Here is a 15,741-nt window from a genome sequence, read left to right as displayed (position 1 = left end):
TGCAGCTCTCTTATAGCCTCTGCAATAAGGTCTCCCCGGAGCCTCCTATTCTCCGGGCTGAACAGCCCCGACTGTCCCAGCCTGGCTTCACAGGAGAGGAGCTCCAGCCGTCTGAGCATCTCCGCGGCCTCCTCTGGCCCGTATCCATGCACACACAGCTCGGCACAGGCCGTGCGGGTGTACCGGGCCCGCCCCGGGCTCTTTAAGCGGACCGGCCCCGCCCGCAGCCGGGGCTTCTCCGGCCCGCCCCGGCCGCCCTTTGCCCGCGGCGGGGGGAGGCGCTGCCAGCCGGCGGGATGGAGGCGCTGTGGGCGGCGGGATTGCTCCTGCCGGCCCTCTCCCTGCTGGCCTTCGTGCTGTACTGCTGCTACGTGAAGTACATCCACGTCAAGTACGACCACATCCCCGGCGCCCCGCGGGAGAGGTAAGGGGCAGGCCGGGCCGGCGGGGCGGCGCTCCGGGCCTGTGTCTGCCGAGCGCTGCTGCCAGGCTGGAGCTATGAGCGTCAGAGCAGGCAATAAATAAACCCTCCAGCTGCTGTCCTCGGGCCGGGCCTGGCAAGGGCAGCGGCGGGCGGTCCCTGAGGCTGGGCACGGCGCTATGTGTGCCCGCTTGCCGGGGAGCGCTGGCACCGCCCGGCGTCGCTGAGGTGCCGCCAGCCTGCCCGGCAGCACGGCCTGGCCGGGACTGCGTGTCCTGACCTACGTGTCCCGGCTGGCCACAGCGGCATGAAGGGGCGCTTTAGAGGCGCCCATCTGAGCTGTGTGTTTGCCCATGACCCTAAAGAGGGAGGTGACAGCAGCACCAGCCGGGCAGGAGGGACCAGCACTGCCAGCCGGCCCACGCTGCTCCAGGAGGCACATTGACACTAACTCCACCGGGCACCTTCCGTGCTCTCCTTCATAAGCCAGGTGTTTGGTTTCTGCCAAAAATAAATAAAAATGTCATAAGTGATAAGGGGCGGCGAGAAAGCTGCCAGCAAGGCGGTGGCAGCTCTGTCACAAGGAGTCACGGTTGTTGCAGGAGTGTGTGGGCTTCCCGTTTAACCTCACCTGCGGGTGCACATGCCCTCCCTGACATGCCACAGGAAGAGACACCAGCACTCGTACACAGCCTCGCAGGGACACCATGCTCTCCTGCCCACCTCCAGGCTTCAGCCCACTTGTGTAATCAGGGTCGGATACCAAGACTAGAGAGAGGATGATCTTGTCATACCTGAAACTGCTTGTCCTTAGGTTCATTTTGAGGTGTGAAGTAACATCGTAGAGTGATGGCAGCTTGAGGAGCTCTGTGGCTGCTTTTCTGTCTCTTCTTCAGGGCTTGAGGCTTGATACTAGTTACCAGCATAGGATCTGTCCCAGGAAGGTTTCTAGTACTGGTTTGTCTAGGTGGAAGCTTGTATGTCATGTGAGCCCTCAACACCTGGTAGCTTTTCAAATGCATAAATTGCCAGGGACAGTCCAAAACTCCCACTTCAGTTCCTGTTGCACAAACACTTGCACTCCTAAATGTCCAAGGTAAGAAAAATCAAATATTTCCACCTATGAAAAGTCATTCATAACAAAAAGGCAAAGCTGGGTGCTGCGTGCAGTGTTGGTGGTGGTCTCCCCAGTACACTGACAAACTGGGGCCAGTCCCGTGGAGGGCAGCTGGGATGCCCAGGATTCTGAGCTGGGCTGACTTTGGGTGGAGAAGCAGCTGCTGAGGGGCAGAGGGATCCAATGGCTCTTCTCAGGGCAGTGGCACAAGTTGTCTTAAGGCAAATTACATTTAAGTGTAAGGCAAAACACCTTCATCATGGGGGTACTCAAACACTGGCGCACATGGCTGGGTGAAACACTGAGCCATGGACCATAGCTCTGATGTTGACTGGCAGGTGACGGGACTGGTGGCCTCCAGATGTCCTTGCTATCCAGAATCCTCTGAAATGGGATTAATTCAAATCTAAACACTTGTCTTCTAATACTGTATCTGGTAAACTGGAGAAGAGCAGCACCAGAAGCAAAGGCTGGCTTCAGTCCGCCTTGCTGCCCACCAGATGCGCTCCCCAGCCAGCCAGTCCACAGCCTGGATCCTTTCAAGGTTTTATTCTGTCCCAGGTACATGACTTTCCCCTTGCCCTTGGCTCTTTTCCTTTGATAAAACCTTTAAAATGCCTTACTTTAGGTTGAAGTGCAGCTGGATCTTATAAGAGCCTCATCTAAAGTATTGTGGCTGCCTAATGACAAGATTACATTAACGCCCTTGATTTTCTAGGCTCATTTCTTTTATGAGAACTAGCAAAGCACATCTCTCAAGGAGACTCGTGCAGAACAGACTGGAAAAGTGAGTCCTAGTGGCTTGGTTTTGTTTTTACTGGATGAATGGCTCACCTGTGGAGGGGAGGTTGTCTCTTCAAAGGTTGGCTCCATATTAAAGATTGAATGACAAGAAATGAGAAAGAGGAATTTCTTTGCAAATACATGGCTTTGGTTGGTTGTGTCTCATAGTTATGTATCCCAAACCAAGACCATGCTTGTTTTTTTATAATGTGCAGTAAGCAATTGGGACTTCTTACTAGCGGTTTCCAGAGCTAACAAAGGACTTGTATTGTATTTGGGGCTTTCACATCTTTTTGGAGTCCAGTTACAATGGAGGAGTCAAACAAGTGGAGGATTAAAAGTTTCTGTAGATGTTGGGTAACTTTGTTCAGCACTTGTTATTTTAAGTGCCTCCTGGTTCCAACAGTAATAAAATAAGATCCTGTTTTTCCCCTACAGCTTATTTATACTGAAAAGGATGATAGCATGACTCTCTGTCTCTCAAATGGAAAACAGATCATGAGTGGAGTTTGCTTCATTTAGTGAGGACTAAATGAAGGAAGGAGGAGGAGCTTGGCCAAATCTTCCCTCAGATTTATGCAAAGGTGTTGGGACTTCACCATTTACAGTCAAAGGAAGGAACTGATCTCTAACTTTTTAATACAGCTATTGTATTTGAAGAGTTAACATTTTTATTAATTTCTTCAATTTCTATGTTAACCAGTGATTATCCTCTTCAGTATTTGAAATGACATGGCTTAGGACAGGAGATGATTCCTAATTTCCCTTGACAGAATTCCGTTGACAGAAATGAAGTTACCCTTACCAGGGATGAGTATGTATTAAAGAGTATTTAATGCAAATGTCTGTTTCGTGTACAGCAGCATAATGCTACCGTTGAGATTCAGTCAGCCAGGCAAAGAGCAAAGCCATTTGTGGGGGGTTCCCACCCAGACCCAAACATCTCCTATAATACAGCATTAAAAACAACCTCATCCTTCACCTCTGTACTGGTTTTCCTGGCTGCCCACAAGCGCCAGCCTGTCTTTGGTCCCCAGTTTGCCAGCTTGGTGAGAGCTGGGCATTGGCACAGCTCAGAGTTATTTTCATCTTCCCTTATGAGGAAAACATGAGCAACACTCACTGAGCAACAAGGATTGCAATTCATACAAAACCCTATGTTGGCATCCTCGTGACACTCTTAACCTTCATATTCTGCAGCTTTTTATTTGGACACCTGCCAATCCTATGGAGAATGCTGAAGAAAAAGGAGTTTACGCCAGATCTCTTCCTGCAGTGGTAAGTTGAGGCACATCAATAACATTGAGTTGGATATTCCTGTAGCACAAATGGAGCAATCAAGACACAGAGGCCCTAAATTACATAATTAGTGTAATTCAGACAGTTGGTAGAGGAACTGTTGAGATAGCATTGATCTTTCAGATTGGATTAGATACTAGAAAAAATTTTTTCACTGAAAGAATGGTTAGCCACTGGAATAAGCTGCCCAGGATGGTGGTGGAGTAACCATTCATGGAAATGTTTAAGAGGCATCTGGATGTGGCACTTGGGGTTATAGTTTAGGGGTCATTATGGTGGTGATGGCTTGACAGTTGGACCAGATGATCTTGAAAGTCTCTTCCAACCTTGATGATTCTGTCCTTCTGTGACTCTCTTGATGGCTTTATTTGCTAGGGACTGCAGTATTTCCCATTGCAGTGTACACTGGTCTTGCAAGGTTTTTAGGGTTGAACTGTTACATGTTGGTAGTTTGTACCATAATTCTCTTTTTAAAAATCTTCTCTTCTTACAGGGCAGAGAAATATGGACCTGTTGTACGATTTAATGCCTTTCACAGAGTCTCACTATTCGTTACGAGTCCTGAAGGAGTGAAGGTACTCAAAAGTAAAGCCAAATCAACAGTGGGATTGGCCCATCCCTCCACATAGAGAGAGCTGGTGCCTGATGATTAGAGCAGCACAGAGCAGCCAGTCTGTGCTTGGCTCTGGCTGGGTTAGGAGGATGGGGTGCTTTGCTCTCTGGGCTGTCCTGATTTATTTTTTAACTTGATCAGTTAATTTACTGTGTTACATTTATTTAAACAGCACATACACCAAACATTTACCATTTGTGAAAAGCAAGCTCTCTGCAAGAGCTTAATATCTCAAATAAATGCAGTACGAGAGACCAAATTTCTTCCTCTAAATCTTTGCAGTTACAAGAGAGTGAGATTTCAGGTCATTGGGCAAAAAAGTGCTAGAGGCATGCTAAGCAAGCTAGCAGCACAGGAACTGGGGAATCAGGGCACACCAAATAATTCATCTACTCTTCAGACTATTGCTGTAGAAGGAAGAGATTAAATGTGTATGAGTGAAATTTTGTGTTTTGTCTGGGAAACAGACTGTACTCAGTATTCACTGACCTGAGGTTTGATTTTAGGAGTTCTTGATGTCACCACAGCACCCAAAGGATCCGTTTGTGTATGGTACTCTCTTCAGGCTATTTGGTGAGAGGTAGGCAAAACCCATCTGAAGCCACTGTGATCTGAAAATAAGTGCAAGAATAATAATGTTGCAGGCATGACACTTATTTTGACTGAGACCGTTTACCTTAGTGTGCGGATCAATGTCTAATTCCAGACATATGTAAGCAGCATGTACCTGTTTATATATGTGTCAAGTCAAATGTCTTCCTAGTCAGGGAGGAAGATATGTTGGATTTTGTTTTACTTGGATCATGTTTCTTTTTTCCCCATCTGGGGATGTTCAATTAGTCTCAGAGCAGTCTGCTCAAGACCATCATTAAACTTTTCAGATTTTAGAGCACTCCATAATGCATGGCAGTTTGCAGCTTCCAAATTCAATTCCCAAAAAAGGAAAATTTTTCTTTATCAGTCTGAGGCTTTAAAAAATATAATAATCCAGTTATTTTATTAATTATTTGCATAACAGCTGTAACAGACCAGCATCTTATTGGACTCAGCAGTCCACACCTACCTGGCAAAAAATATCTGTGGTCAGTTGTTGGCCACAGTGATGCAATGCTTGCATACTCAAGGGCGCTCCCTACTCATGGGGAAAATAAAAGAAAGTAGATGTCAAAGACTTGCATTTGTGACTGCATGGGGTTCAGCTGGCTCCCTTGCATAAAACTGTTCCTTTCCTTGTTTTCCTGTGTGCTAGGTTTCTAGGGAATGGCTTGGTAACTGTTTGCAACCATGAGCATTGGCGCAAACAGCGGAGGATAATGGATCCAGCTTTCAGCCGAAGGTAAGACAAATATTGCTGGGATGATCTAACTGTTATTTCTACTGTATTTTCATGATTGTCCCTGTCATTATTTGATATTTAGAAGAAGGAAAAACCCGTTTAGTGCCGAAATCATGTTTAGATTAGAGTCCAGCACACCATTTCCATGCCAAGTATAATTTGACCAGACTTCCCATGGAACAGTGACAACCCTATGAGCTAAGCAATAGCAGAAAGGTCCCAAGGTGGTGTATTCCAGAGCATGGTTATGGCTGCCTTATCCTGTTGGAAAAGATAAGGCAGAGGGTTGGACTGGTTTCCTTGTGTGCCTTGATGAGTTGTATGTAGGGTCCAAAGTTAAAGTCCTTGTGCCTTGACGGGCATGGGGCACAGCCCTTTGGTTTGACAGACATTTATAATAAGGTAGGGCAGAGCAGGGCTTCTGTGAAGAAGAATGTAGCTCATTTTATCTGTTTGCTTTTTAATGTATTAAGGCAAATTAATTATAATTTTTTAAAAACTTTACGATTTTCTATGGAAAATAACAAAAGTTATTTTGCCTGAGTAAAGATGTCCTCTCCAGGGCCCCCATTACTCATCTTTCTTGATTGTTCAGCTACCTGATTGGTCTGATGGAAACTTTTAATGAAAAAGCAGAGGAGCTGATGGAGAAGCTAGAGGAAAAGGCAGATGGAAAAACAGAGTTTAGCATGCTGTCGATGATGGGCCGGGTGACTATGGATATCATTGGAAAGGTACCAGCTGTCCCTTTCTTGTTCCCTCTGCAACTGGCAGGAAGGAATGGAAGTAATGCCTACCAGCAGCAGCATGGGAGCAGGAGCTGGAGGCAGGGAAAAAGATCTCCACCCAGCACTGCCAGCAGACCTGGAGGACTAATTGTGCCACTTCCATTCAGGCTGAGCCATGGGAACGGGCAGTTAGGGAAGGGTCTGCATAGTCTAGGTGTGGCCTGCAGGATGGGGACCCTTTGCAAAAGTCCTTTCAGCCTCATGCTTCCCACCCCTCTGTGCCAAAAGGGGCACACCAGGGCTCTTTCATGGGTGGAGGTTGTATTATTGCCATTACATGCCAGCATGAAGTCTGCCTTATGCTGCCTTGTCCCTTTCTATGCAAACCAGTTGGGGATGAATGGAGAGTAGTAGTAAATTATTAATCCACCCAAATAAGGAGAAAACATAATGTAGATATTGCCCTCCCCTCACAGCCTCCTGCAAGGTAGGCTCTAGCCTGAGATATTTTTAGGGGAAAAGGTGGCAGTGTGAGGCTATCCTGCTCTTTCACCCCCACCCCAGCAAGTTGTCTTTTTCTCTGCTGCTCCTCAGGTAGCCTTTGGCTTGGAATTAAATGCACTGAGTGATGACCAGACACCTTTACCAAATGCTGTGACTAAGATTATGGAGGGACTGAACGCAGCACGCATCCCCCTCATACGGGTCTGTACTCTCCTCACTTCAGTCCCTTCTCCTCATATCCAGCTGCTCCTGCTTGAGTTCGTGGGCTGGAGCTGTGCAAGGTCCTTATATATTGGGGAAACAGTCATGTTTACAGGAAAAGCTGTAGATCTTTTCCTCCAATGTGCATCAAGATAAAATTCATTAGTGCTTAAAAACACTCACAAAATTAACATTAATATTTAATGCTTCTTTTTTGTCTTTTCTTCCTCCCTGCATGTGTCTCCTTCTGATATGGTTTTGCACTCTTATACCCATTAAAAACTGAGATTTTTGCCATTTGTCCAAGGACAGGAGCCTTCACTTAGGGTGGAAAAAATTTGAACATTCTTGCCATAAAAAAATTACATTTTCAACCTAAATTTATCTACAGGAAATAATGGATGTAATATGAAGAATTTAAGTAAAAAATCATTCCAGTGTCTCATGAAAGCTGTGGTTCAGGCTTTTAGAGCTCCTGTTTTCCTTTTGGAGACCACGGCTGAGATTCTGCATTACATACTGCAGTTTATTTCCATGGAGAGGTGAGGAATTTTGCTCACAGTGCCCAAAACATCAGCTCTGATGAGACAGGACGTCAGCATGCACAGATTGAAATATTTCTTACTTCAGCCCAAACCCTTCATCCTGCGGGCATTCAGTTTGTTCCATGGAGAGCAAATGTTTTTGTGACAAGTGTCATTTAGCAGAAAACAAGGTGCTCACTTGTAAAATAACACTGACATTATTTTTTACCAGAAAAAATAATAAAATTACTCAAGAAATTCTGTATTCAGTACATGCCAGGGAAACGGAAGCTGGTAAAGGATGCCAGGGAGAGCGTGAGGCTGTTGCGGCGTGTGGGGAAGGAGTGCATTGAGCGGAGGAGAGAAGCCATCCAGAATGGGAAAGAAGCCACACTGGACATTCTTACACAGATACTGAAAGGAGATGGTAAGGGACACGCTGGTTGGTGACTTTCTCTGTGGCATGTTTTGCCATGAAACTCAGGGAGGATTGTTTTGGGGATCTGAACTTGGAACATCTTTTAGTATTGTTTTCACACTGAAGATGGTGAGAGTTGCTTTTAAAATTCCCTGTTTCTTTGTGTTGGATCAAATACTGGTCACAAGTCACCACTGGAATGTGCACTCAGCATCCTCTCTTGATGCCACCTCAGCCAATATGTGCCAAACAAGGCAGAGCATTCTGTCTGGTCCAGCTGGGACATGAGGGCATTTTCTAATCCCATTTGTTTTTCTATCTTGACAGCTCTGGAGGAAACTAGAGATGATGAAAACATTCTGGATAACTTTATCACTTTCTTTGTGGCAGGTTGGTAGCTATTTTAATGCTTGAATGTCATGTGGGAAGGTGTACTCATTCTTGAGCTGTCTACAGGGTCATGATTAGCATCCTTGTTAATCATAATTAACATCATGATTAACATCATCACTCCATGTGACGCTGCTCTAACCAGGAGTCTCTTGGTTGGAAGACAGCAGTATTACACTGGCATAGGACCAGCTGGGTGAGGTCTGAAGAGAACTCTTAATTTTCTCATAGGCAAATGATATATTGTCCTCTTTCAGTGATACCAACACAGCAAATAATGCCAGGCCGATGTTTTCCAGCCACTGGCTTCCCACTCTGATTTCCAGCCTCTGTCTTTCCACTGCCCATGAGGCTACTCCTTATGGGATTTGGGGCCTTCCTTCCAGATCCCACTAAACCTCACCAAAAGCATCTCTTACATATTCCATGTGTCTTTTTGTCACCTCACCTAAATAATTACATGCCATTCTTGCCTGAAGAGCATTAGTCAACATTTGGTAGGAGAAGGCACTTTCAAGCCAATCAGAAAGGGTATAGGCTGAGTAATTACGTGAGATAAACGACATTTTGCAGATCAACAGTATTTAGGTTCATAAGAAGGTGAGGTCAAAATGCTGTTCTTTGGCTAGAAAGATATTATTGCAGCAGACATCCTTGCAGAAGTCTGTTTTCTGTAATGCTTTAAAATAGTACATATGCCTATCTATGAAGAAAAAAGATAAATGTTCACTTCACAGAGTCACAAAATGAGTAAGGTCAGAAAGGTCTTCTGGTCCAACCTCCCTGCTCAAGCAGGGTCATTTCAAAGAAAGAATGTAACAAGCTCTGTTTTCTCTCAAAACAAGTAAACCCTTCCGTTTTGGCAGAATTGTGTGTCCCATAATATGATAAATACTAGACCTCACTGGCCCTCCTGTTAGGGAGCTCATAACCAGTAGGTGCTGCATGCACCAGCTCATAACCAGTAGGTATTTGGGCAAGATGGGTCATCTCTTTACCAGCTATGGCCTTTTCTTGTCATTTTTGAAAAGCTCCTTATGTAGACTTAGCATCCCTTTTATTATTTCTTTTAACTTGTAGCATACTTGAAACAAAACATTGTTTAAGGTTTCCTATTCACAGTCACCCTAGCAGGACATCTTTGTGTCTTGTTATTATTTCGTACTACCCTTTAAACTGATTTTTGTTATCATTAGGTCATGAAACCAGTGCCAATCAGATGACATTTACAGTAATGGCACTGGGTCAGCATCCTGAAATTCTGGAAAGGTATGTGCACGCCAATTTGCAAACCCAGCTCAGTGTTAATTTCAGGGTGAACTTAATTATAAGGATTATTAAAAAGATAGGATCAGTTCCCAATAAATTCTAGCCTCCCTTCCAAAATAAACAGTTTCACAGTAGCAATGTATGCAAAATATATTTTTAAAAAAGGCTTAAGAGGGATTATTTCAGTTTTACCTAGGTGATTTTTTTCAAAGACTTTATACATACTGGTCCCAAATCCCACCTGGTTCAGCTGCCCTGTATGCACATTGCCTCACCCTGATATGAGGTACAAGTTCAGGAAGCCTGGTTGGGAGTTGGTAGGCATTTTGCCTGAGGATGGGTGTGTAAGTCCAACTCAGTGTCTGGAAAGTAAAATAATGTAATTTGTCAACTTGCCTAGCAAGCAACAGGCATCTGCAGCTAACATGTTTTAATTGAACTGCAGGGCTCAGGCTGAAGTGGATGAGGTTCTTGGTGCCAAGAGAGACGTAGACTATGAGGATCTTGGCAAACTCACCTACTTATCGCAGGTACTGTAGGAGTGAGGTAAGATACCAGGCAGAACTGTTTGGTAGCACCCCTGACATGTCATGGAGGAGCCCCACACTTTCAAAATTTTAAAAACAATGTCAGTATTTTATCCTGATAGTGTTTGTCCCCAGAGAGTCAGCAAGCAGGTAGCCTGAGACATTTGCAGCAGCCCAGCCTTATTGGGAGAGATTCTTCTCAAATTTACAGGATTCCTTCATTGCTTTCCTTAATTATTACCAATCTGAGAGCTAGAATGGAGTTGCATAATCCCTCCCTGTCTAAGGTGAAAAAATAGCTGTAATTTTAAGAAGGGTGTGCAACTTTGAGCCCAACGTGTGTGTGAATCCCACACTTTCCTAATTCACAGCTCTATTTTTGTTTGATTATTGTTAAAGCATTTCCAGCTATGATCTCACCAGATGCCATAAAGTGGGATTTCAGGATAGCCAAAAATAATGGCTGGGTTTTCTAAGGTCAGTTTTTCATTATTCAGTCTTGAAACCTTCTTCAGTCACTTGAGGGGGTGGCAGGGGAAAGAGTTTGGTACTAAAAGAGGTCTTGTGTATAGAAGTGCTGGTTGGTAATGAACTGCAAAGCCAGGGTTGGCTATTAGCCAGTGTTTGTGTTGCATTTCCTTTTTCACAAGATGGGGGACATCAGTAGCTCTCAGGAGAGGCTGAATCACAGTCCTGGCAGCTGTTCTGCCTAAATTGCCCTGTGATTTTCGTAGTCTGCCATGATCTTTTTTCTTTTAAACTGCCCTGCTGAGGTGAGCAACAGTGTTTTACCATTTGGCATATCCCATTCCACAAATTTCTGTGCTTTGATAGCAGACAGATTTCATAGGTCTATTTCTCATAAGGAAAAGGCAACTCTTTGTGATTACAGAAATCAGCAGGCTTCTTTAGGCTTCTCCAAACACCTCACAATTATACCACTCCAATTAGGATGAGGTATCTAAGCCTTTGAGTTTTAAGGCACGTCACATGAGAGCTTCTCAAAGCAGACCATTTATTTAACAGCACAAGTTTGCATCTGTACAACCAAAATCAGTCACCCTTGGTCAGAGCCAGTCCATCACTGGGGTATCAGAGACTATGGGACTCCTCTCCTGTTGTACAGGCCATTCTGAATCCTTTTGTCCAGGTTTCTTTTTCATTAGTCCACTCGTGCATGCATGTTGTTAATTGCATTTTCAGTGCGATGCTCATGTGCACTGTTAATTAGGTTTCACTTTGATGAAATAAGCCTTTCTTACAGCTCACTGACACCAAAAGAAATAGTCTCGTTCCATTTTTTTCTTAACATTCCCTATTCATTTTCCTTTACCAGGTTGTTTTTTGTCATTTTGGGGCTCTGACCTGGCTCAGCTCCTCAAGCACTGGAAGCAGGACAAAGGCAGGAGCTGGGAGTGGGAAGGAGGTGGGAGCAGTCACCCACCCTGATGGCAGCCAGTGCCCAGAACAGCTCATCAGGGGCAGGAGACTTCACTCTTAGATATTCCCTTTGAGTTTGCTTCCTAATACTTTTTTGCTTAGTTGTTGATCTGACTTGAGGTGTTAGATCTGTTCCGGGATCTCTTCTGGGTTTTGTGTCTTTTTCTCTGTATTTTACAAGCTGTATTTAGGCCTGAAGGAGCTGACTTAGCCATATATTTTGCCCACAGGAGTCCAAGGCAGATACACCAGCATCTGTTTCAAAAGTCAAAATCTCCCATTTAGCTAAAGTGAAAGGCCATAGGGAGGTAATTAATTTTATTTCTGCTTCCTACACTGTATGAACTGACTGACCTCTCATGCTTTTTGCTGACACAGGTTTTGAAGGAGTCGCTGCGGCTGTACCCGCCTGTCTCGGGGACACTCCGCAGGCTGGAGAAGGAGCACACCATCAGTGGCATCAGAATTCCTGCAGACACCACAATCTTTGTGAGTCCCATCCACCAGCAGCAGCTTTTAGCTGCCCCAGTTCATCCAAATGTAATGGACCTGTGGATGAGTGAGCCAAAGTCTTCCCTGAGCATATTTGTACTGGCCTCTCTAAAATTTTGACCAAAACTGGGGTATGAATTAAGACTCTGAGTTGAGCCTGGGGAGTGGAATGCATTTTATGGTTTTATACCTCTGACAGCAAAGAGGCATTTCCAGTGTGTTGCTCCCAACTAACAACAATAAACTCTTTCTTACCAGCTCAGCACTTATATAATGGGAAGGATGGAAAAGTTTTTCAAGGATCCACTTACTTTTGATCCAGATCGATTCAGCAAAGATGCACCTAAGTGAGCTTCTTTTTATTCCCATGTTATTAATTATGTATTAAGAAACCATTACAGGAAGAGATTTCAGGGGAAAGAAAAGTAGAATAAAACTATTTTTCCATTCCAGTATGAGTAACACTAAATCATCCAAATGTAAATAGAGAGCAATAATGCACAGCTTTTGTTCAAAAATTCTTTAGACCACGTTACCTTAAAAAGAAAGACCAATATTATTGTTATTTAATGTCTATATTGAGGTCAAAGCTTTGGGCCTAAACCAGGTTGAATATTTGCCTTAGTATGATACAAGCATTTAATGTGTGACAGCCCTGGTTCCAGGGTGCTTGAAATGTCTCCATATTACAGAGGGGAAAAGGGGCTGAGGGAGAGAAGATGCTTTTCAGCCATGTGGGCAGGCAGCCTAAGTCTAGTCAGTGGTCAGGAGTGCAACAGAAGGGATCAGTGACTAAAGAGATGCACAGTTCAGCACCAACTACTTCATGAGTCAGGAGTTTTCCTTCAGCCTGGAGTTAGTCTGGTCTCCTGAACCAAACGCCCCTTCACTCACATGGTTCAGAGCTGCCCAAAGGAGCAATAATTGGGTGGATTGTGACATCCTCATGACAGGCTGGAGAGCGTTTAGAGTGTGCTTGACATTCAGCTTTGAAATAAGGCTGGCAGGCATCAAAACATCTCCAGCAGCTGAACCATCAGTAAGCAGAGATGATGAGGAAATGTGCTGTGGAGCTGTATTGCTGCTCTGAAGAAAAAAAAGTAGTTGATTTGGAGACTGCTTTAACAAGTTAGATAGGCAAGGGGATATTTAGACCATTTCCTTGCTGCTGTAATGAAATATTTGCTTGTTTCTTTATAACCAAGTTGTCAGAATGACAATTTTGAATATTTTTCTTTGCAGGCCATATTATTGCTATTTTCCATTCTCTCTGGGACCCCGATCCTGCATTGGGCAGGTGTTTGCACAGGTGAGTAGAGGCCTGGAACAACACTTTGTTAGCAAGCACTGGGCCAGCTCAGGGTGTGCTGACCATGGCAGGTAGTGGGGACCAGAGGCCACACCAACACCCTGTGCACTGAGCCTCTTCTCTTCAGAGGGAAGATCTCCCCCCATGCCCATGGTGTGCATGTCTCTCAAATGCTATCACATGAGCAGACATCCATGCATCCCAGGTGTCTGCAGGGAGAGCAGCAGGCTGCACTCCCTCTGAACTGTACTGGGTCTGCCTACTTGAATCCAGGCCTCTTAATGGCAATCACAGTCAACATCCCTTTGCCAGCCACAGTCTGGATGTGCAGGGTATGTGCAGGGGGTCTTGGGGATTATCCCGTGGCTGCCACTGGCAGAATCAAGGTAGGGAGTACATCAGCTGGAGAAGGACAGAAACCAGAACTGGCACAGAGAAGGTGAGAAGGGGGCTGCATGGACAGAAGGAACAATTTAATGTGTATGAGCATGGCAGAGGGCGTTTCAGGACAGCTGAAGCCACTGCTTTTTGTCTGTGCTGTGAGCTCACCTAAGCACCAGTGCTCAAAGTCTTCTGTGCTTTAGTTTTGCAGTCTCATTTCCAAAATGGGGTTAATGCATTTTGGAAACATTTAATGCACACAAGGACTTAGTGCCTGTCAGTTGTCTTCAAATCCAGGAAGTCCCAGGTTTCCTGCCCAAACTCAACTGGCTGCATTTACAGTGTAACATTTCACTTTTAAATCTCTGTATTGACAAAGCACTGTAAGATAGTAGACCGACTTTAAGCAGCTGCTTAATGCTGCAGTCCAAGCTGTGTTTGCTGTCACTGACAATGAGTTTGCTTTTCTTCTTAACAGATGGAGGTAAAAGTGGTGATGGCAAAGCTGCTGCAGAGGTTTGAATTCCAGCTGGTACCAGGACAGAGTTTTAAACTCGTGGAGGCTGGAACCTTCAGGCCACTAGATGGAGTAATATGTAAATTAAAGCCAAGGAGCTCTGGAAGAGGCTGCCAGGCCTGACTGCTCAGGGAGGGGAACATGACATGCTACTGGTAGCATTTCTTCTCATTTTGAAGATCTTGATACTAATCAAAGGTTAGATATTTCAGACCCATTTAGAGGATTACTAGACTGAAGTTATTTCTAACCTTCTTCATAATTTACTGAAGAAAACCTTAGGAGACTCACTCTACTGAGCATCTTCAGTCTGGAAGCATACCTGGGATTGCCAAGGTTGTTATTTTCCTGGAGAACCATTTGATTCTGACCAGGTTTGGGACAGAACATCCTTTCACTGGAGTATCCCTGGTGCTCCTCACAAGCCTACACTCCAATCCCAGCTCATAGTTTCCACTAAGCTTACTTACAACATGGTCTAAGTAAGCCCTTGTTTGGGAGTTTCCTACTTACACAATGAAATCAGAAAGGAGTACAGCATAGATTTGGGCTGAATTTAGGAAGAGATATTTGGAGATAGAAAAATTGCTTTGACCAAGAGACTATCCCTGCTCCAAATGTGCAGAACAGTTGATCGGAACAATCTGAAAAAAATAATCAGTCTGAGGCCATTATTTCTCCTGTTGCTACTGCCTGATTTTTATTCAGTTTCTTCTGCTTTTCTTCTGATACTATTCAAAGCGTAGATTCCAAGTCCCCACTTGTAGAAAGGGACTCTCCTGCTTCCTCCTACCCTTCCACACAGCCTGTGCTCATTCTTCTGAGACTTTGTGGGGAAAGCCTTGTTGCATCTATTTTAACCTGGATTGTTTTCCCCATCTTGATTACCACAAAGCTACAGTAACGCTTGGGACAGATGGTCTAGTAGATACAGGAGGGCTGGAAATAAGTGCCTGGACTAAATGCTCTTTAAAATGGTGTTGCCACTGAAGAAACGTGTCTGCAGGTTGAGCCAGAGATGAGAGAAGGAAAGTCCTGCACCCCCTTCTTCTGCAGATGTGCCCGAATTGATCACTGTGTGTAGGCTTGCAGCCAGGTTCTGCTAGGGAAAAAACTATCATTTGAAAATGCTGCCATCCAGAAATATGTGGATACCTAATAGGAGTTTGGGCTGCCTCTGTCATGAACTACAGAGAATTAAAGATATTTGATGCTGCCACGTTTGTTTCTTATCTTTCTGAATTAAAAGAAGAGCACAGTCTGTACACTGTCAGGTTCCTGTGGTGGTTTCCACACCAGGAGGGTAACATCCCAGAGCTTTCCCTGACTCTGCTCCTATTGTGCACCATCATTCAGTGCAGCAGTGGAATAGCAGGCCCAGAAGGTTGATGCTGCTTTTGATAACACAATCAGCATCTTACAGTGTTGTAATATGACTGACACCCAGGGGTACCAATACCTGTATTGCAGGG

The 15,741-nt window shown here is 44.7% G+C and overlaps 1 protein-coding gene across 1 annotated transcript; it reads left to right on the top strand.

Annotated features, from left to right (window-relative positions):
* Positions 1 to 107: 107 nt before the first annotated feature.
* CYP46A1 (cytochrome P450 family 46 subfamily A member 1) lies at positions 108 to 15,488 on the top strand. The gene is made up of 15 exons (XM_085061408.1): positions 108 to 424; positions 3,522 to 3,599; positions 4,114 to 4,195; positions 4,740 to 4,813; positions 5,483 to 5,569; positions 6,165 to 6,303; positions 6,892 to 7,002; positions 7,797 to 7,953; positions 8,272 to 8,334; positions 9,531 to 9,603; positions 10,049 to 10,133; positions 11,949 to 12,059; positions 12,321 to 12,409; positions 13,305 to 13,371; positions 14,231 to 15,488. The coding sequence occupies exons 1-15, from the start codon at positions 297 to 299 to the stop codon at positions 14,390 to 14,392; spliced, it is 1,506 nt and encodes a 501-aa protein (XP_084917534.1). The 5' UTR covers positions 108 to 296; the 3' UTR covers positions 14,393 to 15,488.
* The last annotated feature ends 253 nt before the right edge of the window (positions 15,489 to 15,741 follow it).

This window comes from Lichenostomus cassidix, chromosome 5 (assembly GCF_008360975.1).
Source record: "Lichenostomus cassidix isolate B80296 chromosome 5, HeHo_3.0, whole genome shotgun sequence".
Classification (NCBI taxonomy): domain Eukaryota; kingdom Metazoa; phylum Chordata; class Aves; order Passeriformes; family Meliphagidae; genus Lichenostomus; species Lichenostomus cassidix.
The sequence above is the reverse complement of the archived record's forward strand: the minus strand, read 5'-3'. Positions and strand labels throughout refer to the sequence as shown.

Excerpts from the sequence above, each read along its gene's own strand:
- CYP46A1 (XM_085061408.1), top strand. The coding sequence starts at position 297 with ATGGAGGCGCTGTGGGCGGCGGGATTGCTCCTGCCGGCCCTCTCCCTG. Across the intron at positions 10,134-11,948 it reads AACTCACCTACTTATCGCAG|GTTTTGAAGGAGTCGCTGCG; the intron begins GTACTGTAGGAG and ends TTGCTGACACAG. Across the intron at positions 12,410-13,304 it reads TTCAGCAAAGATGCACCTAA|GCCATATTATTGCTATTTTC; the intron begins GTGAGCTTCTTT and ends TTTTCTTTGCAG.